Source organism: Telopea speciosissima, chromosome 5 (genome assembly GCF_018873765.1).
Source record: "Telopea speciosissima isolate NSW1024214 ecotype Mountain lineage chromosome 5, Tspe_v1, whole genome shotgun sequence".
NCBI lineage: Eukaryota > Viridiplantae > Streptophyta > Magnoliopsida > Proteales > Proteaceae > Telopea > Telopea speciosissima.
The window spans coordinates 23,355,907-23,379,453 of NC_057920.1; the positions used below are offsets into that span (position 1 = coordinate 23,355,907).

Below are 23,547 nucleotides of genomic sequence, written 5' to 3' on the forward strand. Positions count from 1 at the left end.
GAAGGGGAGCGAGCACAGAGCCAAGGAGAGATGAGCGAGCTCGGGAAAGAAATGAACGAGATCGGCGGGATGATCGGCGAGGAGAACGGCCAGATTATCGCAGGCCAGGGGTTGAAGCCAACACGTCAACGACACCGGCCATTCTCACAATCATCGGGGGGCCCGGACAAGAATCTTCCAGGAAGGCCAATGCAAAGGCACGGTTCGTGGGACTGACGGAGATAATAGAGAAAAAAGCAAAAATTACTTCGACCATCTCTTTTTCGGACGACGATCTGGAAGGACTAAGCTGGCCACACGACAATGCAGTAGTGGTTCAGACAGTTATAGCGAACAAGCCCGTGCTCTGTATCCTCGTAGATATCGGGGACTCGGTGGACCTGCTATCCTACGACGCGTACTTGCAGTTCGGGTTCAAGTCGAGAACCCTGAAGCCAAAAAGCTCGCCACTGTATGGCTTTTCGGGATCTTCTGCCCCGATTGAGGGGTTAGTAGAATTGTTGATGACAATAGGCGTGCCACCATACCAAAAAAAAATCGTTTCATGGTGGTCCAGTCGCGACAGCCTACAACGTCATCTTAGAGAGGCCCAGTCTGAATGAGATAGGGGCAATAGTCTCCACTAAACACCTCAAGATGAAGTTCATCACAAAGAATGGCGTGGGAGAATGCCGGACCGAGCAAAGAAAGGCCAAAGAATGCCATATCGCATTCCTAAAGCAGACCAAAGGCAATTGCCGAGGGACGGCCCATGCAGTTGAAGTTAGCGACAACAGGGATGAACAAAAGCGCCCACGGGGAGAACCAGTGGAAGAGCTGATAGAAGTCTCAATCGATGATAACGACCCGACCAGGAAGGTCAAGATCGGGGCGTTGCTAATTGTTAGATTATGTGGGCTAGAATACCGTGGGGGTATTCTGGACATTTTACTATTTTATTCTTGTTTCTATTATGTGGGTTTAGTCCCACATTGCTTACTTGTAATTCTGTCCTCTATTTTCTAAAATATAAATAAAGAGTTTGGGGTGATCATTAATCATCCAAGCCTTATTCTCTAATTCATATCTGTTAACATGGTATCAGAGCAGGTTTCGAATTAGGGTAACTCTCCTCTCTTCCATTCTCGATTTCTTCTTCTTCTTCTCTCTTTCATTCTCAAGTTCTTCTTCCACCGTTCTCCTCTTATTCTTCAGTCTCCCAATAGGGCAGTACTGGTGAGGTGATCTACAGATCCAGTTGCTGCCCTCCATCACCTCATTCATGTTCAAAAAAATTTCGGAATCAATAGAAGCTTGGTGTATCTTGCCTACGAAATTTGAAGCCTTCAGATTTTGGGACTGATTCAACTTTATCTACCAAGGGATCTCTCCACATCATTAAAGCTCAGGAACTGCAGCAGATTTATTGGATAAGGTTCTATCTCCAGCCGTACTGAAGACTCTCTTTCCCTATCGATTTTTGCTCTCATCAGGGTTTTTTTCTAAAATCTTGCAAATATTGATCTTAGGGTTACTATTCTCTATTGATGCTGATTTTTGAAAGGGTGATTCAGCATTACTAGAAAGGCCACTCGATCCAAGTTTCAGCCCATTCCAGTGTGTTTTTGCTCCCATTCTATCCTACATCGATCTCACCATATTCAGGGGTTTTTTCAAAACCCTGAAAAAGTCGATCTAGGGGATTGCACTGGCTGCTGTTGCTGATTTTTGGAGACAAGTATTACTATATTTCCAGCAGTCTCTCCTCCAATTTTAAGCCTTTATCTTGGAGTATTTGTTGGGGTTCTCTTCACAACAGCCCCTCTCTGCGATTTGGGTTTCTCTGCTACAAGTATGGGTGACTCAATCACTTCCATTGCTACTTCTGATCAAGATAGCCAAGGCAAATCAGAATTTCATACCTTTCCTACTAATCCAATCAAACTGGATGGTTCTAATTACTTGCTTTGGTCTCGGTCTACTTCCTTTACCATTGCTTGGCGTGACCTTACTGGTCACATTAATGGCACCACTATTATGCCAACGGAGACTAGTCCTGCTCAAAAAATATGGCTTGCCAACAATGGTGTTCTCATGTCCTACCTGATTGGTTCTATGACTTCAGATCTGCAAACATAATTTTCTTCTCCTTGATACAGCCTCTCAGATTTGGGTTGCTTACAAGGAAACTTACGAGCAGCTTGGCAATAATGCCCAAGTATATGAACTCAGGCAGAAGGTCCTCCACACTGCTCAGGGAGAATTTTCAGTTTCCAAATACTATGCTACTCTACGCAGTCAGTGGCAACAATTGGACCACTTCTCTGATTTCCACCCTACTACAGTTGCTAGCATTGCTTCATATAAGAAGCATGTGGATCAGGGTGTATGATTTTTTGGCTGGTTTAAATGTGGAGTATGACCAGATTCGTGTTCAAGTATTGGGCCATAAGCCTTTTCCCACACTTGAACAATCCTATGCCTTGGTGTCCTCTGAGGAAAACCGTAGGGCTGCTATGTTGCACCCACCTATTACTGACAGATCAGCCCTCAAGGCTGCTGCCCCGGCTATTGTTGCACCTATTGTCACTGCTTCTCTTGGTGATTCTACTACAGGGACTGTTGTTTGTGAGCATTGTCACAAACCCTACCACACCAAAGAGAAGTGCTTGAAACTTCATGGGAAACCAACTGACTTCGACGCAAAAAGGGTTGGCAAGACAAAGACAAAGCCAAAGAACAAGGCTCATCACACTGAGACTGTTACTACAACCCCTGCTACTGACATTGGTCTATCCCAGGATGATCTACAGGCATTCCTACGTGTGCTAAGGACTTCCGCTGCTGCTACCTCTACTACATCTGCTGATACTGCAAACTCTGCTGCTTCTTCAGGTTCACACTTTGCCCGATCAGGTATTCCATTTGGTGGTCACTGTTTTTCTGTAGCTTCCCATCCTTGGATTATAGATTTTGGAGCTACATATCACATTACCGGTTCCTCTAGCCTGTTCCATCGTTATTCTCCCACTTCTGGGAAAGACAAGGTCAAAGTAGCTGATGGTTCCCTTTTCTCTATATCTGGAAAAGGAATCATCAACTGTACTCCTCTTCCTTTGTCCTCTGTTTTACATATTCCTAATTTTACTATTAACCTTCTTTCTATTAGTAGTATTACTCGTGATCTTAATTGCAAATTAACCTTTTCTTCCTTTCCATTGTGTTTTTCAGGATCTGGGCTCTGGGAAGACGATTAGATTGGGTAAAGTACATGGTGGATTGTACCTGCTTGAAGATGGTCATCCCTCTCCACCACCATTACCTTCTCCGCTACCTCAAAACTCCTTGGTCTCTTCTGAACTTTACCAATGGCACTCTAGATTAGATCACCCTCCATTAGGAATTTCAGCACATTTATTTCCTAGTTTGGTCACCCCATACACTAAGGATGACTTTTTTTGTGAGGCTTGTGTTCTGGCCAAACAGACACGATCAAGTTATTCCTTATCAAATAAAGGAGTTCTTGTTTTCAATTGGTGCATTCTGATGTTTGGGATCCTAGTCGTAAAACATCTCTTTCTGGTCACCGATGGTTTGTTTCTTTTATTGACTGTCACTCTAGATACACATGGGTGTATCTTTTACACATAAAAAATCAGGTTTTTGGGTGTTTTCGGCATTTTCATAAAATGGTCCAAACTCAAACCCAAGCTACTCTCAAAATATTGAGAAGTGATAATGGAACCGAGTATAAAGAATCTCAATTTCAAACCTATCTAACTGACCATTGTATTGTTCACCAGACCAATTGTGTTGATACCCCTGCCCAGAATGGTGAGGCAGAAAGGAAAAACCGCCACTTGTTAGAGGTGGCCAGGGCTTTGATGTTTGTTAGACATGTCCCATCTCAGTATTGGGGAGATGTTGTCCTCACTGCTGCCTATCTCATCAATAGGCTACCTTCCCGGGTTCTTGACTCCCGTAGTCCAGTTGAAGTTTTACTGGGGAATTCCTCCTTTGTTGTTACTCCCTAGGTGTTTGGTTGTGTATGTTATGCTAGAGATACAAAATCCCCATGAAAACTTGAACCTAAGGGGTTACGTTGTATTTTCTTGGGTTATTCTCAACCCAGAAGGGTTACAAGTACTACCACCCCCCTTCCCGCCGTACTTTGGTCAGTATGGATGTTATGTTTCATGAGACCGTTTCCTATTATTCTTCACCACCTCTTCAGGGGGAGAGTTCTAGTGAAGATGTGTTGTCTTTTCCGGTTCCTCCTTGTCTAACCTCTACGGCTGCTGTCCAGCCACCTACAGCTACTGTCCAGCCACCTACGGCTGCTGCCCAACCTCCTTTGACTGCTGCCCAATCTCTCTTGGCTGCTGCCCAGCCTCCTCTGGCTGTTCCCCCCTCATCCGAAGGGAGTCCTTTATAGGGGGAGACCATGGGAAAGAGTGTTGTTGATGTTCCTATTCAGGGGGAGCTAACTCCTGTCCAGAGAACTATTGGTGAGTTTCAGAAGAAGATTGACAACTCTAATATGATCACCTATAAAAAGGGAAGCACCAAAAGGGGGCAGCTTCAATCCACTGTAGCACCGATACCCATCCAGTTGCCGGCTTAAGATCCAGATTCTTCCTCTCCTGGTAAGCCCTCTTCCTCCGACCTACCTATTGCTCATCACAAAGGCACTAGGACTTCCACTCTGCATCCCATATCTTGTTTTGTTTCTTATAGTTCTCTTTCTCCTTCTTTTCGTGCATTTGTATCTTCTCTTTCTTCTGTTTCCATTCCTAAAAAATAGCAAGAAGCATCTAGAGATGGAAAGTGGAAGGCAGCAATGTTGAAAGAAATGAGAGCACTACACAAAAATAATACATGGGATCTAGTGGCTCTTCTTCCAGGGAAAAACCAGTTGGATGTATATGGGTGTTTGTGGTCAAACAGAATGCTGACGGGACAGTGCATCGGTATAAGGCACGACTGGTTGCAAAGGGGTTCACTCAAACTTATGGAGTTGACTATCAGGAAACCTTTGCACCAGTGGCGAAACTCAACATTGTAAGGGTGGTATTATCTTGTGCTGCAAATCTTGGGTGGGATCTTCAGCAGTTGGATGTAAAGAATGCCTTCCTCCATGGGGAGCTTGACGAAGAGGTATACATGGGTGTTCCACCAAGTTTCTCTGATGACAAGACCAGGGGCCAGGTTTGTAAATTGAAGTGTGCTCTTTATGGTTTGAAGCAGTCACCTAGAGCCTGGTTTGGCAGGTTTCACAAGGCTATGCTTTCAGTAAGATATAAGCAAAGCAATGTTGATCATACATTCATACTTTGTTCATCAAACGAGTTGATGACAAAGTAACTATTCTCATAGTCTATGTGGATGATATTGTGGTCACTGGTAATGATGGTGATGCTATCAAGAAATTAAAGAACTTCCTTGGCCGTGAGTTTGAAGTAAAGGATCTGAGGACTCAAAAATATTTTCTAGGGATAGAAGTTGCTCGATCTTTAAAGGGCATCTTTCTTTCTCAAAGGAAATATATCCTAGATCTATTGTCTGAGACTGGTTGCTAGGTTGTCATCCTTCAGATACTCCCATGGAAGCTTCTGCAAGACTTAGAGAGAAAGAGGGTGAACCTGTCGACAAAGGCCGTTATCAGCGATTAGTATGCAAACTAATCTATCTATCTCACACACGACCTGACATAGCCATTGCTGTAAGTTTGGTGAGCCAATTTATGCATAATCCTTATTCCTCTCATATGGAGGCAGTCCTTCCTTCGTATTTTGCGATATTTGAAGTTTGCTCCAAGAAAAGGAATTCTTCTCTCTCCCAATGGTCATCTGAAGGTTGAAGCTTATACTGATGCCGATTGGGTTGGCTCTACTGACAGAAAATCAATTTATAACTATTGTTCTTTTGTGGGTGGAAACCTTGTCACGTGGCGTAGCAAGAAGCAGAATGTTGTGGTAAGGTCTAGTGCTGAAGCAGAGTTCCGTGCAATGGCATAAGGAATCTGTGAACTTTTATGGCTGAGAGGATTGTTGCAGGATATTGGTGTTGCTGTCCATCTTCCCAAGATGCTTTATTGTGATAATAAAGCAGCCATTAGCATTGCTCATAACCCTGTCCAACATGATTATACTAAGCATATTGAGGTTGACCGACATTTCATCAAGGAGAAGCTCGAAGCCGGACTCGTCTGTGCTCCCTTTGTGAAGTCTGCTGATCAGTTAGCCGATGGCAAAGTGTTTCTTCCTATCTTAGTCAAGTTGGGCATGCACGACATATATGCTCCAGCTTGAGGGGGAGTGGTGGATTATATGGGCCAGAATACCGTGGGGGGTATTCTGGACTTTTTACTATTTTATTCTTGTTTCTATTATGTGAGTTTAGTCCCACATTGCTTACTTGTAATTCTGTCATCTATTTTCCATATTATAAATAAAGAGCTTGGGGTGATCATTAATCATCCAAGCCTTGTTCTCTAATTCATATCTGTTAACACTAAAAGAAGAGGAGGCGAAGGAACTAGGGGCCTTCCTTAAAGGTCACGCCGACGTATTTGCCTGGTCGGCCACTGACATGTCGGGCATCCTGGCATATCGATGAGCATACCCTGCACTTGGACCCCGCAAGAAAGCCGGTCCAGCAAAAGAAGAGAAGCTTCGCCCCAGACAGGCAAACAGCAATGAAGGAGGAGGTAGAGAAGTTGAAAGCGTCGGGCTTTATCCGAGAAGAACAATTCTCAACCTGGCTAGCTAACGTAGTCATGATACCAAAAGCCAATGGAAAGTGGAGAATGTGCATGGACTACACCGACCTGAATAAGGCATGCCCAAAGGACGAGTACCCGTTCCCCCGGATAGATCTACTAATTGACGCCGCTGCCGGATACGAGAGGTTGAACTTCATGGATGCATACTTAGGTTACAACCAAATTCTGATGAAAGAAGAGGATGAGAAGTATATAGCGTTCAAAATAGATGGAGAGAACTTCTACTACTATGTCATGCCGTTAGGCCTAAAGAATGCAGGGGCCACATACCAAAGGATGGTGAACGCGATGTTCAAAAATCAGATCGGGCGTAACATGGAAGTGTACGTGGACGACATGCTCGTGAAGAGTGTTCGAGCCCAATTCCAAGTACTTGGAAAAAATCAAATGAAGCTGAACCTGGCAAAATGCGCCTTTGGGGTCGGCTCGAGAAAATTCCTTTGGTACATGGTATCCTAGAGAGGCATCGAGGCCAACCCGAGCAAAATAAAAGCAATACAAGAAATGACTCCCTCAAGGATGGTGCGAGAAGTCCAAAGATTGAATGGAAGATTGGCAGCCCTGGCCAGATTTATGTCCTGATCGGGGGATAAATGCTTACCGTTTTTCAAGACCCAGAAAAACCTCAGAGAAGCGTAGGATTTCGCCTGGACTGATGCCTGTCAGAGAGCATTTGAGGACCTAAAGGAGTACCTGATGAGACCTCCCCTACTGGCGTGACCCGAGCCAAAGGGGGAGCTGCTGGTCTATCTGGCAACCTCTCCAGTGGTAGTAGCGCTGTACTCATAAAGGAAGAGACTGGGCAGCAGAAGTCGGCCCATTACATGAGCCATGTGCTCTTAGATGCAAAGAGCAGGTGCCCTAAGATCGAGAAGCTCACGTTCGCGTTGGTGATGGCAACAAGAAAGCTCAGACCCTACTTCTAGGCCTACCCCATAGTTGTGATGACTGATCAGCCCCTGAAGAAGGTAATACACAAGCCCGATGTGTCAGGACACCTGATCACATGGGCAGTGGAGTTGAGTATCAGATCGAGTTTAGAACCAGGACAGCCATAAAGGGTCAGGCCCTTATAGATTTCATGGTCGAATGCACGTTGGCAGAGGACGAGTGCGAGCAAGAAGAAGTTGAAGAAAATAAAAAGCCAAAGGCGCCTTAGACGATGTTTGTGGACGGCTCGAGTAATTCCGAGGGGAGCGGAGCTGGTTTCATATTAACCAGCCCAGAAGGCTTCAAAATACAGTACATGCTACGCTTCGACTACCCGACATCAAACAACGAGGTTGAGTATGAGGCGTTGTTAGCAGGTTTAAAAGTGGCCCGAGCCGTCCACATCGAAGGGTTGAACATAAATAGCGACTCCCAGTTGGTAGTCAACCAGGTGAACGGGGAATATGAGGCCAAGGACAAACGGATGACCTCCTACTTAGGAAAAGCCTGGGACCTAATCGCGACATTTGGAACGTTCACAATACAGAGAGTGCCTCGGCTAGAAAATGTAGCAACAAGCACGTTGTCAAGGTTGTCTAACAACAACTTATCCCAGATGAGCGAAGCAGCCTACTTGGAAAACCTGAATAGGCTGACCTACGAAGAGAAAGAAAATGAGGTCGCCAAAATCGATGCTGAGCCAAGTTGGATGGACCCGATCGTGAGCTATCTCCGAGATGACGTACTTCCTGATGATCGCGAGGAAGCTAGAAAAATCAAGGGGAGAGCAGCTAGGTATACGATGATCGAGGGACAGCTTGTACAAAAGGTCAATCACCACGCCCGCACTAAAATGCCTAGCACCGAGCCAAGCTCAATACACACTAGCCGAAGTGCACGAAGGAATATGTGGAAGTCATAGGGAGGACGTGCCCTAGCATACAAGGTGCTCGCTAGGCTTCTATTGGCCAAAGATGCAACAGACATAATCCAATACGTTAAGAAGTGCGAGTAAAGTCAGAAGTTCGTGCCCATCCCTCGCCAGCCCGCGACACAATTAACCTCCACCCTGCCCCATACCATTCGCTATGTGGGGAATGGACATACTTGGTGACTTCACCCCTGCCACGAGGTGCAGAAAGTACCCAGTAGTCGCGATAGATTACTTCACAAAGTGGGTAGAAGTTGAGCCCTTGGCAAAAATCACAGAAAGGCAGATGGAGAAGTTCTTCAGGGACAAAATTATCTATAGGTTTGGGCTACCTCAGGTGCTCGTCACCGAAAATGGGACGTAGTTTAATAACCCTGAGTTTAGGAAATTTTGTACGCACTATCATATAGATTTCAGACATATTGCAATAGCCTATACACAAGCAAATGGGCAAGTTGAAGTCACAAACCGCACACTTCTGGCAGGAATAAAGCGGAGACTGACAATGGCCAAGGGAAAGTGGGTGGACGAGTTACTCAGTATGCTATGGTCGTACCAAACCACAGTTCGCACACCAACAGGGGAGAGCCTGTTCCGATTAACGTACGGAACAGAAGCCTTGGCACTAGTAGAAGTATTGGCTGGGTCACACGGAGTACTAAACTTCAATGAGAGAATGTACTAGGACGGGCTACGTGTGAACCTGGATGTTTGGACGAAGTCAGGGAGAACGCCCTCATGAGGAACGTCACCTATCAACAAAGAACGGCTCGCTACTTCAACTCAAAGGTGAAGAAACGAGTGTTCAGAGCTGGAGACTTGGTTCTAAGAAAAGCGAGCTATCAACCACCTAAGAAGGTCCGTATGTGGTCTCTAAGCAAATACGACCGGGCACATACCGCTTGAAGACCCCGGGGGGCAAGAAAATACCCCAACCATGAAACTTGAAAAATTTTAAAAAATTTTATCAATAAATGTTCGTGTTCGCCCCTTTTAGCCCAGTTCTTGCCCATAAAGAAATTTTTGTTCGTGTTCGCTCCTTTTCAAAGAGTTCGTTCCTTTTAGTCAAGATTGTGCTTATAAAGAAATTTTATTAAGGAAAGTTTGCGTTTATTACTTTAAGCCTGTGTACAATTGTTTTGGAGTGCTCAAAGTAAAATCCTATTTCTAAAAAGAAAAATCTCCCTACTTTTTAAAAAACCGACCTCGTGAGTTGGCACGAAAGTCCCACAAGGGGAACCAAAAGACAGACCTCGTAAGTTGGCACGAAAGTCCCTAAGGGGCATAAAAGTCTACCTCAAAAGTTGGCACAAAATAAGATAATCAAAAAGGCCTTACTGGAGAAAAAGACAACAGTAAAATACACAAAAAAAAAAAAAGCTTTATTGATTATACAAGGCCCAAAGGCTAGTTCGTCATTTAAAAAAAAAAAAAGAACAAAAAAGGTTATGGGTAAGCGGCGTCTTTGTCTTTGGGGAAGCCCTTGCTTGGAACAGCCGGAGGAGGAGGCACGAAATGCTAGGCAGAGCCGCGCCAAGAGACTTCGTTGTAGGAGGCACGTACGCGTCAAATTTATCGAATTTAAACTTGGGGTCCTCACCAAGGACGAACTCAACGGTGTCGCTGACGCCGTAATCATACGCCTCTTGTGACTTCCTCTTGACGTACTCCACGAGCTCGGCAGATTTTTTGAAATCCACCATTACATGGGCTTGAATCGCGCCTTGACTCACGCGAAGCTCCTCTAACTCCTTCTGCAGGGCCTTGATCTTCTTGGTCGCAGTAGCATCCTCCTCCAAGGCGTCCTTCCTCTCGGTCAGGGCGGCGAACGTCCCATCATAATCCCGGGCCTTGGCGTCCAGCGAGGAGTCGTCCTTGGAGAGGTCCAGCACTTGAGCCTCAGCAGCCTTGCGGATTTTAACCTCCTCGTGGTATTGGTTGTGATACTTCTCCAGTCGCTGGATCGTATCAACAACCTTTGCAAAACCCTGAAAGGGAGACCATGTAACATCAACATAAAAAACGAAGAGAAGAAAGGAAAGATAGAAGACACAGAAGGCTTACCAAGGCCACGTCCGGGCCGATGGATGTCACGAGATGCTCGTCGGTCATGTTCCTGATGGCAGCATGGTTGTTCTCCAAGGAGGAGGCCCTGCTCCAAACACTCTGGCGCGACCTGCGGGTCCTCGAAGGCCGAGTCGCCCTCAAAAATTTCCCACGTAGAGAATAGGTGGGCCTCTTCCGAGGAGGGGCCTTCCCTTTGCTCCTGGTCTCGACCCCCAAGGGGATTACCTCCCCGCTCGTGCTCGCGGCGTAGGCGCCCTTCTTGGGGAGCTGCTCTTCTGGAGGGGGGAGCCCCTTCCTCTTACGGCTCTCCTCCGCCGAAGCCTAAGGAGCGTGTCCAAGAGCACGCCCTTAGTCTTTGGGCGGGGCCTACATGAACCCCCCTCGGTGCTCGCCCTCGTGGTTGGCCTGCTCCTCCGCCATCTTCTTCCGGGCCGTAGCGTCGGATCTAAACGCCTTCCAGTCCAGTTAAACGTCCATTGAAAATCAAATAAATACAGATCAGAAACTAAACAAAACATAACCAAGAAAGGGGCATCTACCCGGACCGGGAACACTCACCCTGGGCCGAGCTCAAGCCATAGAGGGCCAGCAGGTCTTCCCTTTTCAATTGACAAACGTTGAAAAGTTCACCGCCCAAGCACACACTGAGGGGCGCCTAGTAATAGGGCTGAGCTCGGGCGGGCGGTTCACGGCCCTAAGACAGATCACCCTCCATTCCATCTGAAAGGGATACACGGGGATCCTAGCAAAGAAAAAGCGATACTTCCACTTCTTACCTGACTACGGCATATAGATGATCATTTGGACCGACCTCAGCGACCCCTTCAGGGGGCGAAGAGAAAGATAGTACCACCCCCCAGCTGTTGTCTTCAGCATGAAGAGGTGGGCGAAGAGCGCGGCAATAGCCTGCCGACCGAGCTGGGCGAAATACAAAAACAACCCGAAGATCTGACTCCATGAGTTCGCGACCAACTGTCCTGGGGAAAGCGTGAAATGGTTGAGGAGGTCCACCACGAAGTTCTAGGCCAGGAGGCGAAGGCCGCAGGTGACCGCATCCATGTACATGCATTCTTCCACGAGGTGGAAGTAGCATGCCTTTTCACCCGAGGTCGGGGCGCGCATCCGAATCTCTTTGGGGATACGATACCGACTTCGTAGGGTCGCTAGAGCCCTATCATTCAGGACGCTCTCGTAAGAGTTCGCCCCCTGCCAGGCCCACCGTCATCGCCGACGTCAAAATCGGACTCATCAGCGTCATCCTCCCTGACGTCTGCCTCATCTACCCTTTGGGCCTCCTGCTCATGATGATGAGCAGGGCCGCCCTCAGTGATCCGCTCTTCAAGGGCTTGGGCAGGTCTACGGTCGCTTCTCCTTGGCAAATTACGAGAAGAACTAGCCAGATGGTCGTACCAGGCCGCAAACTTCTTGGACCCAAACCACACAGGCTGGTCGTCGTGAGTCCTCTCGAACTCAGTTCCGGGTCAGAGTCCCCACTCATCCAAGCAACATTAGGAGTGTGGGGGATGGGCCCCTGGGAAGAACCAGAAGACATCAGAGAGGGTAAAAGAGGAAGGAAAAAAAAACTTACTGGCTCGAAAGGGAGACTGGAAACTCGTAAAACGAAAACGACTGGGCGTGCAAAGAATGAGCAAGACGAACGAAGGAACGATAAGACAAGGAAACAAGCAGCAGTAAGAAAACCGGAAGATTCAAGAGAAGAAATGGGAGGATTGGATCGCCAATTTATAGGAACTAAGAAGAGGATCGTCAAGATCCAACGGTCAATCATGAAAGGCATCAACGGTGGAGGGCAAGCGTCGATAGCCCTGCCCGAGGCGCTATGATTACTCAAAGCCACACGTCGCTCGAGATATGAAACATCACGTAACACTCAATCGTCACGTCTTAATGACAGCCTCGAAGCAAGGGCCCTGAGAGAGGGGTAGCCAATACGAAGACGTTTCAACTTCCTCCGAACGCGAGCATCCAAAGGAGTGGGGGGCTCGTGATGTCAAAAGACAAGGGTCCAGGACCCCATGGGGGCGGGCTCCGCGAGGGCCGACGCGTGGCACCGTGGAGGGGCCAAGGCGGCGCCGCCGGGACCCTAAGAGGGCGCTGCGCGCCACCAGGCCGGACCGCCCCAAAAAGCCCCGGGGGCGCCCCCAGGCCCTACCGCCAACACCTAAGCATGGGGAGCACCCCACAAAGCCCAACACCTAACTCGCGAAGTTCCTTTCCTATTAGTCCGCACCTCCGCCGACTCTCTCATCACCTATAAAAACGGGCTCCTATGATCATAGATTCACCTATCATATATTCTAAGAGTTCGATTGGCGAGTGACCAACCCCACCGCCTAGCCTCCCCAGGCCCCCCCCTGCTCCTTCTTCTTTGAGAGGCACGCTCCCGGTTCTGCACCCCACAGTTGGTTGGTCGTACCTCTGTACGTACGCCAACCATGATTCAAATGAGGCAATTATGATTGGTTTACAGAGGTTTGGGCTAAAGTAGTTAGATCAGTATATAACGTTCTGACTAAAACGGTTATGATCGGTTTATTACTTTTTGGATAAGAGTGGTTATAATTTCCATGGCAGAAGGGCGTGGAAAGTGTGCTAGACAGGTAGGGATGTAAACGGATCAAATTCGGTCGGATAGTGGCATTATCATATTCGTATCCGATTATATTCGGACAGATTCAGATAATATCCTATCGGTTTTCGGACGGATTCGGATAATTTTCGAATAGTGATTTTTTTAATACAGGTTCTCCTAAATGGATATGAATACGGATTGAATACGATTTTTCGACTATCCGTTGACATATTTACCGTTTTTATGATGAGGGTTAGGGTTTAGACTTGAGAGTTCAGTAACTACCCTTTCTTCTACTCTTCTTAGTCTTTTATTCTCTTACGTTTTTTACTTTTGATTTTTTAATAGATATGTAATTCCATGTATCACATTGCATAAAACAATATATATACACCAATAGCAAATCTAGAAAAAGAATCACATTATCTTAACTTATAAATTAATAAAAATAAGATGATAAAATCCAATAAGGTAACTTAAAAGGATAGACAAACACAGAGTTATATTTCAGATATTTTATTACCGTCGGACTGCTAAACGAATAGGATAATAATCGGTCGGATAGGAGGATTATCATATTCGTATCCGATTAGTTTCGGACGAATTCGGATTCTCCTAAACAGATACGAACGTAGATCGAATACGGATTTACGAGAACCCAGCTACCTCAAGGGGTCAACTCAGTTGGCAAAACACCAACTCCTCAAATAAGAGGTAACGAGTTCAAACCACCTTGGGGCCTATCCCCATCCCCTAATTCCTCCCCCCCTCCCCCCTGTTATACAAGCTCTTAATCCCAAAAAAAAAAAAACCAATTGAGAACCCAGCTAGGGAAAGAGGGACTTTTCGATAAATGACATGATTTTTTCTATGGCATTTTATGGATGGCGTAATGTTATTTTATGGTTACTTACTAGGTTTTATTACTCTGTACGAATAAGTAAATAATCATGTTTTATGATAAGAAATTAGCTGAAAAATGAATTTAATTTGGTTAGCCTGCCTTACATGTCTACCCACCGGGTAACGGCATCATTTACCACCATATACCGTACAATAAATGTAAATGAGTCCTTAAGTCCTTCACCTGTATCCTGCAAGGTAAGGGTAAGAGGTCTCTACACTATACAGCCTAGAATGGTATTGGTGAGAACTTTACCCACCCCCATCAGTACCTTACTTACCATCTGAAACTGTATCCATGTATAGTAGTGAGACCCATTGTACTAAAAATGTGAGATAATGTCCTATCGTCTAAATGACACCTATTCAGGTGTATTTTAGAACATGTAATTTTCTTTAGATTGCCTTTTGTCGTATTCCTAAAAGCTATTTATTTAATGTAAATGTAGAAAAAGGTATTTAAAATAATTTAAAAGTGTAATTTATCATTTTATGTCACTATCAAAAGTTGTTATCTTGCACATTTTTTTAGTACACATGTGAAATAATAGGATTTACCCACATTAAAAAAAAAAAGAATTATAATAAAAAGACAAAAAAATAAAATTTCAAATTATTTAACAACTTTCAGGGGTTTCAATAAGAAAATCCCTTCTTTATAAAAATAATAAATAATTTAAATTAATCATTTTGGTATAAGAGAAGTTTTTCTAGTCTAGAAGGTTTAAGAGGTTAACTAGTGGACAAAACATGAAAAATTATATGTTAGTGTTAACATAGTTCTAAAACTCGCAGAGATCTCACCAAGATCTCAAAAAACTCGGAAAACTTGACCTGGTCGAGACGAGATAGCATGTGACAAAAAAAGTACAATGTTTCGAAAAACTCAATCGAGATTTCGAATATTTTGAGAAATCTCGATGAAATCTAGAATATTTTGAGAATCTTGACTTCCTTAGTATTCCTAGAGTCATAGTATTGTATTATTGGGACTTGGGACTAAGTAATATACGTTGTGAACTATGTATTCTTCAGTGTACTTGGGTTGGGTGTCTATGTAATATGCATTGTGAACACTTCACAGTAATACTGCTAACCAAGGATGCAAATCCAAAACATCAAATTGGGTGTTATTTTTTCCAATTTGAAACTTTAAATATGTTTATTAAGACTAAAACAAATTTCCCTTGATGTTTCGGAGCCGACTGTGGCCATTAGACCATCAAAACATAGTTCTAAAAAAATAAAAAATAAAGTAGATTGTCTCGCCAAGATCTCGAAAACTCGGAAAACTAGACCTGATTGAGATGACTCTTCAAGACAAGTTTTTGAACATGTTAGGGTATGACTTTATGCCAAAATTACACATTGGACCAAAGTTGTCCATAAATGGTTTGAATAATCGGGCTCAGATCATGAGAATCTGCTATCGGAATCGGTGGATTGGGATCTGAATTGGCTGATCACAACCATAATTCTGACCCGATTCGAGAACAGTGCAGCAGATCGGCCAGAAATATAATTGGCCCATTTGACATGATTCCATGTGGCGCATGGGACCCTGATCTTCTACTGCCAAGCTGCCCGGCAGGACCCTACTGCCAAGACACAGCAAGGCGGGGAATGACCGCCTTACCCCTGCCCGAGTGGGGGTAAGGCGGTCATTTACCACCTTGCGAGTGGGGGTAAGGCAGTCATTTACCACCTTGCTGTGTCTTGGCAGTAGGGTCCTGCCGGGCAGCTCGACAGTAGAGGATCCAAATTGGTGGTGCATACTTTGTCACGTGTAATTTTATAAGGAATTAATAAGGAAATTAGAAAGTTTACCAAAAAAAACTAAGGAAATTAGCACAAAAAGGCACATCAATCATGAGAGGGAATCTTCCATGCAAGAATTCCTTCCACTAAAAGGTGAAAATTTTCCCCACCAGCATGGTTCAAGGTCTCGGCTTCCGACATGGTTTCGGCTGGGCTGAAAACTGAGTTGGGTTGAGATCTCGGCAAGTTAAAGCTTTTTTTTTTTTTTGAACTTGAAAATAGATTTCAGTGGATTTTTTACACTATCAGATTTTGAAATATCAAAAAGTACAAATAGGAGTTTGACTTCATACCTTAGGTTGATAGGCTATGACGTACTAATAGTAGGCCCTATTCTACACATACTTTAATAGTAAAAAATATACAATTAATGCAAAATATTGAACGAGTCGATGTTGTTTCCTTAACTTGTCCTCTGTCTCGTCTCAAACCTTCAAAAAACCGAGATATCTCAGAGATCTCAGCGAGACCTTGTTCCATGATCACCAATCACCAGTGGGGGAGGACTCTTCACCACTAGTTATGTGACCATGTGATTACAAACTCATCACTACTATTTGAGATCAAAAGTATCCCTCCCTCTTCATCATTCGGTAACTCACCCCTATTTTCTTTTTTTAAGTAGAGGGTTTCCTGCACACCACAACCAATGGGGTGTTGGAAAATGGTATCATTCATATGGTCTTATATGGGACACACATAGTTAAAAAAAAATGTCAGCGTAAATCCCATTATTTATTATGGGAGGAGAATATGAAGGATTATGTAAGGGCAGTATAGTAATCTTCTCCCACTTTTATATTACCCAAATAACAAACAGGAGGATTCAGCAACCGATTCACTATTTCAGCCGATAAACCTGATTCCGATTCCTAAATCGTGTTCCCAAAAACCCAAAAGTACTGAACTCAAACACCGATTCAAGATAAAAGTCTACTAACCAACAAAATTTACGACCAGTGCTAATTGTTAGAGAATGAAAAGTTGCGAAAAGTTTGGGAAGAACCTTTCTCGCCGATGTAACCTCGTTGCCGGTTCCCTTTCTTTGTGGACCTCCCTACACCGCAAAGGGAGTCAATATTCTTTGGAGAGAAACCCCTCTCATTGTTGAAAACCAGCAACGTAGCAGTAGCTCCAGTAGCTGTGATGTCCCGAGATGTTATTATAAACTCCAGTGATGCCTTCACCCCTTCCCGGTACTCATTATCTTCTGCGTTCTGTAAAGTAGATTTGCAGCAAATAGAAGAAAACTCAGTGAGTCAACTAGGAATAAACAAGGTTTTTCACTAGGAATATTGGATCAAATTGGCCAATCCAGTTCTGGAGATATTTGATCCGATCAGTGATGATCGGCCATTTATAGTCAGAAATTGGAATTGGTGCTTGAAGGCATTTTCAGGGATTCGAATTTTGGTGAATCGGATCGGAATCGGCCGATTTCGGCTGATACCAATCCCGATTTTTGGGGGAATTGGATAAGGCTGTTGGGGAAAAAAATCTCCAGAATCATTAGAATATTCATGAGATTTACCAATTCTAGGGTTTTTTCAGACCGATTCAATATGATTTAGATCCGATTCTGAATCGAAAGCAAAATTTACTGTTTCGATCACCGATTCCCAGCGATTCCAAAAAGTGGGAGAGGGTTTCAGATGGTTTCAGAAAGGGTAGAGGAGTCATTTCATATGAATAAAGAAATAGAAGGAGGTTTGCTAGCGTAACCACCTCCCCTGAGATCATTGAAACTTTTACCCCCAAAAATATATTTCAAGATTTTTCAAAATTAAAGTTTTTAGATGATGATGACCTTTTCACAGAAAAGGAAGAAAAAAAATACACAGACAGTTCTACAATCCATTATCCCAATTTTGAGATTCTGGAATATAGCAGATTACAAATTTTTCTTTTCATAGGTGGTCTGGATGGAAAATAAATGAGAAACAGAGACAAAGAGAGAGGAGTAGGAGACCTGGATGAGCTCCATGAGGAAATGGACATCTTTGGCGTAGAGCTCAGCAGAGAGATTCTTGACGGCTTGATGGAGATCCTCTGTTAGAGGATTCAATTCCCCTCCGATGGAGAACTTCGTTTTCCTTAACTCTCCTATGTGTTCTTTTGGCGTCATCGCCATTGCTAAACCTTTCAAGTTCTCAAAACTCACTGATCTTACTACACACAAAGGAAGAGGAGTGTGAAGGAAGAGCGAGTGAAGTGAAGAAGACTGAGTGACAGAAGAGAGAGCACTATAAAGTGAACAGAGAGAGAGAGAGAGAGAGAGAGAGAAACCTTGGAGACGAAGGAAAGAAAAGAGAGGTTATGCTTTTGTACGAACGGAAAATAAGACCACACTCCACCGAGACTCCTCGTACGGAAAATAAATGCACGTAGACTAGTCTTTCGGGGTCATTCAGTTTCTCTTTGTTTTCTACTTTTCTTCATGGAGTAGCAGAGGGTGGTTATTTTCCAAAGCAATGCGAGATATGACAATTGGAAGAGTGTAAGTCGTTAGATTGGTATATTTTAAAAGATATTGTACATTGAGATGGTTGGATTGGTCATTTACCTAAAAAGAAGGAGAGAGACTTATTGGAGAAAAAATTAAAGCAGTACCGTTTTCCGATACCTCTCCAACCAATTATTTAGTGGGATTATTATTTGGAGTCGAAGTCAGTCAAACATTGGCCTTATAATTGGAGGAGTAATGGGACCTACATTCGTAGATGACTGGGTTTAGAATGTATGAGTGTGTTGGATTCCATGTGTCATCCGGTTTGGTCGATCCATTTGGTACTTAATCGGTTCAAATTGTAATGTATTCAAATCCAACGTTCTAAAACACAGATTTCGGGATTGAATTGATCCCAAAAATCCTAGAATTGGTCTTCATATCTGATAACTCTTCAGTTCTAGGGTTCCTTGGCATGAATCGATTGTGTTGTATCAAATCAGTCAGAATCGGCTAATTTTAACTTGAATCGACTAATTCATCCAAACACATGAAGAATAGATAAAATGGATTTTTCCCAAAATGATAATTATAAAGAGACGATAGAGGAAAATTGATTTCCTTGATTATTCAAGAGATCACTTTATGGTTATATACAACTAATTACAAATTCGTTGAGAGATTCTCTCCCAAGATAAAAATAACTTCCTATAATGAGGAAGAGATAAGAGAAACAAATAAATCTAGGATTACAATATTACAATTACACAATTCTCGGAGAGAAGATTGAGGAAGAGTTAAGGGATAAAAGTTGGATCAGTAATAATTGGTATGTGTAGACTTTTTGATATGATCCACACCCTAGCATTTCTAACAAGATCACTTCAGTTTGTGACAAAGACAATTTCAAGAAGGGAGGAAATAAGTGGACATTAGGGAGTCGTTGCGTAAGGATTAGTTATTTACGTGACCAAAGTAGCCAAATAAATAGCACTAATGAGAACTTCATTTTCCTTATCTCTTCTATATTTTCCTTTGGCGTCATCACCATTGCTAAACCTTCCAAGATCTCAATAACTCACTGATCTTACACACAAAGGAAGACAGTGTGTGAAGGAAGAGGGGATGAAGAAGACTGAGAACTGAAGAGAGAGTACTATAAGGTGAAGAGAGAGAGAGAGAGAGAGAGAGAGAGAGAGAGAGAGAACTTGGAGACGAAGGAAAGAAAAGAGTCTCCTTGAACGGAAAATAAATGGGCTTCTGATCCTCTATGGCCGGGTAGATAGCGGCTATTGTGCTGCCTACACCCTACAGGGGTGAAATGATTGCCCTACCCAATGCCGGAGCAGGGCAGTTATTTCACCCCCTGTCTAGGTATTGGCAGTACAATGACCGCTACCTGCCTAACAGTAGAGGATCCAAATTGAAATAAATGCACGTAGACTCGTCTTTTGGGGGTCATTCGGTTTCTCTTTGTTTTCTTTATGGAGTGGGAGAGGCTAGAGGTGGATTGTTTTCCAAGGTAATGCCAGATATGACAATTGGAAGAATGTGAGTCGTTCAATTGGTATATTTTAAAAGATTTGGACGTTGAGATGGTTGGATTTGTCATTTTACATACAAAAGACGGAGAGACTTTATATGGGAAAAAAAGGAGACGGAGAAAGAAACTAAGAAAGACTTGTGTAGATTAACGCTGTTACCTTTTTCTGATACCTCTCCAAGCAATTATTTAGTGGGAGTGCGAAGTCAGTCAAATACTGGACTTATAATGGGAGTAACGGGACCTACATACGTGCATGAATGGGTTTAATATCTATGAGTGTGTTGGATTCCATGTTTTAGGTTAAAGGTGTCATCCGGTTTGGTTCTTAATGGATTGAAGTTTTAATGGACCAAAACCAAACCAACATTAACTTAATGGTGTCAATCCATTTGGTTCTTAATCGATTCAAATTGTAATGCATTCAAACCCAACGTTTTAAAACACGGAATTCGAGACTGAATTGATCCTAAGAACCCTAGAATCAACCCTCATATCTGAAAACTCATCGGTTCTGGGGTTCCTTGGCATGAATTAGTTGTATCGAATCAATCAAATTTGGGATTAGTCACGGCCAATTCACCAATCTGATTCTTGATTTTTAAAACCATTCCCAAACCCAAATCAAACCAATTATCATGTCGAGTCCTTCTCTAATGAGATCCCGACATTGATGTCGACACCTCTCGACCTCTCTGTCATTCGAAGTCAATAGTCCCAATGAAGCTGAGAAGAGAGGCAAGGTGTTAGGTGGTGGGATTTCAAAAGAACCTCTTGTATTTAAGCTTAAGCACAAGTAACAACAAATAAGCTCAAACGGTTTCAAAAGAATCTCTTGTATCTAGATTTGAATTCGAATAATTCAGAAAAATGTTGGGTAAATTACACATCACCCCTGATTTTCAAACGAAACTCAAATCACCCCTTGATTTTTGAAAATACTCAAATCACCCCATGTATTAGACCCCAATATGACAAATTAGTCCCCTACCATTAGTTTTATGTTGTTAAGTGATGATATCAGCCAGTTAAATAAATTTAAATTCTTAAACTACCCTTGACATCAAAACATAGATTCTGAAGGGTAGCATTGTAAATTTAATTCTAATGTTTTAGTACAAAGGTAAAATAATCCTTTCACACCAATAATTAACAACAAACTAACACCGTTACTATAGAAGGGGACGGATGAGTATTTTCAAAAGCTAAGGGATGATTTGAGTTTCGTTTGAAAACCAAGGGGTGACGTGTAATTTACCCTAAAATATTTATTCAATCTGAATAAATATTCAACTAAAAATAAAAAAAATTAAAGAGCGAAAGATCTTAAGGGTTTTTTAAGATTCAACAAATTCTAAAGAATGAATAAATGAGAATCATGAGAGTATGAGACTACCTGAGAGATATGGATTGAGAGTGAATCATATCCACCAGAGGTAGGAAGATCCAAATTACACAAATCAAGGATGTAAACAGATAGTCGAGAATCCAAATTCGATTAGCATCCGTTGCATAGCCAAGAAAAACAGAGATACCATAGATCAACTAGATATCTCTGGGAGTCAACAGTGGCCATCCTTGCATTAAAGAAGATGTGCAAATGCAGAGCCTGCTCAACAGAGCCACTAATATTTGCTTTTTTCTCATTCTCCCGTACCCAGGCCACGACATGCTGGTTTTCCTACTTTTATGGGTGTTGGACAAGTGTGTGTCCATCAAACCCAGTTCGGTCTGGTTCAACCCAGTTCACTTTTGTATTGAACATTTATACATTTTAGTTTAATATTATCACATGCAATATAAACTTTTTGAGCATTATGTGTCCTTAAGTTATACTTAAAATGGTAGTCACGACTAGGGTTTGGGCTGGGCACCCTTATCATATGGTCGTCGCATTGGGTATGCCTAGACATGTGATGTCAGGGTACGAATGCAAGTGCTCACATGTTTGATGTGTGCATTGGCGAAGAATCTACTTTGTCGATTCCCTCATGTATTACTGCCAGATGTAGGAAGGGATAGACATGTGTCACCGACACTCTGTACCTGAGGGAACCCTGTCACTGCAAAGTGTGATCGCATTCTTTGGTTCATCAATGATTGAGACTCAAGCAAGTCAAAGTCGGTGTTCTGGGAATGCGTGAACACTTTGTGAGTGAAGGAGTTATCCAACACGGTCACCACTGCCCGATTGGGGAACACCAAGATAGAGGCTGTCTATGCATGGTCGGATCAGAATCTGGATCCAGTACCGTTTTGGAAATGGTTTTGCAAAATTTATTTTACATAAAATGATACATTATTTATAGTTATTTCAAATAAAGTATTTTATCGAGTTTTGCGGGACCCGATCGGATGCACAGACGCTCTTATATGGACATGTACTATGGATTGGGGTTTGGCAGTACATGTGTACATGCCCTAGATTCCATAATGATGGTGTTGATTAGTGGGGGAGTTGTATATGATAAATTGTTATTAATTGGCTCTTTATTTAATTAATGGATTTGGTGCTAATTGTAATTATCCATTAATAATTAAATAAAGAATCTAATTAATACTTTCCCTATTAGATTCTGCTTCTTCACCTGTGTAGCACTTTGAGTTTAAACAGAACTGCCAGACTGAGAGAGAGAGAGTCAGACTCTCACTAGGGCTCTATTAAATCTATCTAGGATTTAATTAAACCCTATTATTATAAATAGGGAACCATAAAACGCAGAAGAGAGCAGCTCTCCACGTTTTTGGAGCAGACACTCTCTCTCCTACATTTTTGATTTCTCTCTCTCCCACTTGTGATCTCTCTTCTTCTTCTTGCTTCTCTCACCTGTGTTTGAGAGTTAGGGTTTGTGAAACCCTAGATCTGTGCTAAGAAGTTTAAGGGCATCTGGGATTGACGTGTAGAACCTTGGTAGCACCATTGGAAGTTCATATCTGTTTGCTTGGAACGCTCATTAGAGGAAGAACCACTGTCTATTGGAAGAGCAACACTTGAGGCTCACCAGGTTAGCAGTTCTTTATTAATTCCTTCTGTTCATTGATTATTAATATTTATGGGATGCGAAAGAAACTCGAATCGATTAATTTTCACTGCACATTCGAGTATGAGATGAATCCCTCTTGCCATGTGATGGACTAGAGACGAATTTCTTCGTCCCTATTGTGATAATTAATTTTATGGAATGCAATAGGGAAGGAGAAATCCTAATAGGGATGCACCAGGGTTCCCATGGGCAACCATGGGAAACCCTAAAATTAAAATAGGACACCCATGGGACATCATGGGCTAACCCAAGGCGTGCAAAACCCTAAAGATAAATATCTTGGTCTCCCTAGGGAACCATGGTTTGATCCCTGGACCGTTGTTTGGCCAACAATGGGATCAGCAGGAATGGCCATGGGTCCCTACACCATTTGACCCTTTTGCACGTTGAGTCGACTCCTGCAAAGAAAATTTTTTGAATAGTAATAAAATCCACAACAATATTTTCAAAAAGTTGAGTTCTCTCTACAAGATTATACCAAGAGACCAGAGTAGGAGAAAATGGTGTGG

At 43.1% G+C, this 23,547-nt stretch overlaps 1 protein-coding gene across 2 annotated transcripts in view; it reads right to left on the bottom strand.

The window, feature by feature from the left end:
* Window positions 1-18,214, bottom strand: part of LOC122661626 — a 45,808-nt gene extending 27,594 nt beyond the window's left edge. For both annotated transcript variants that reach the window (XM_043857085.1, XM_043857084.1), the window contains exons 1-2: window positions 17,975-18,214; window positions 17,012-17,222 (exon numbers count right to left, since the gene is read on the bottom strand). In XM_043857085.1, the coding sequence (XP_043713020.1) occupies window positions 17,012-17,222; window positions 17,975-18,136 (373 nt within the window). In that variant the 5' untranslated portion in view covers window positions 18,137-18,214. The remainder of the gene's footprint in view (window positions 1-17,011; window positions 17,223-17,974) is intronic.
* Window positions 18,215-23,547: the final 5,333 nt, after the last annotated feature.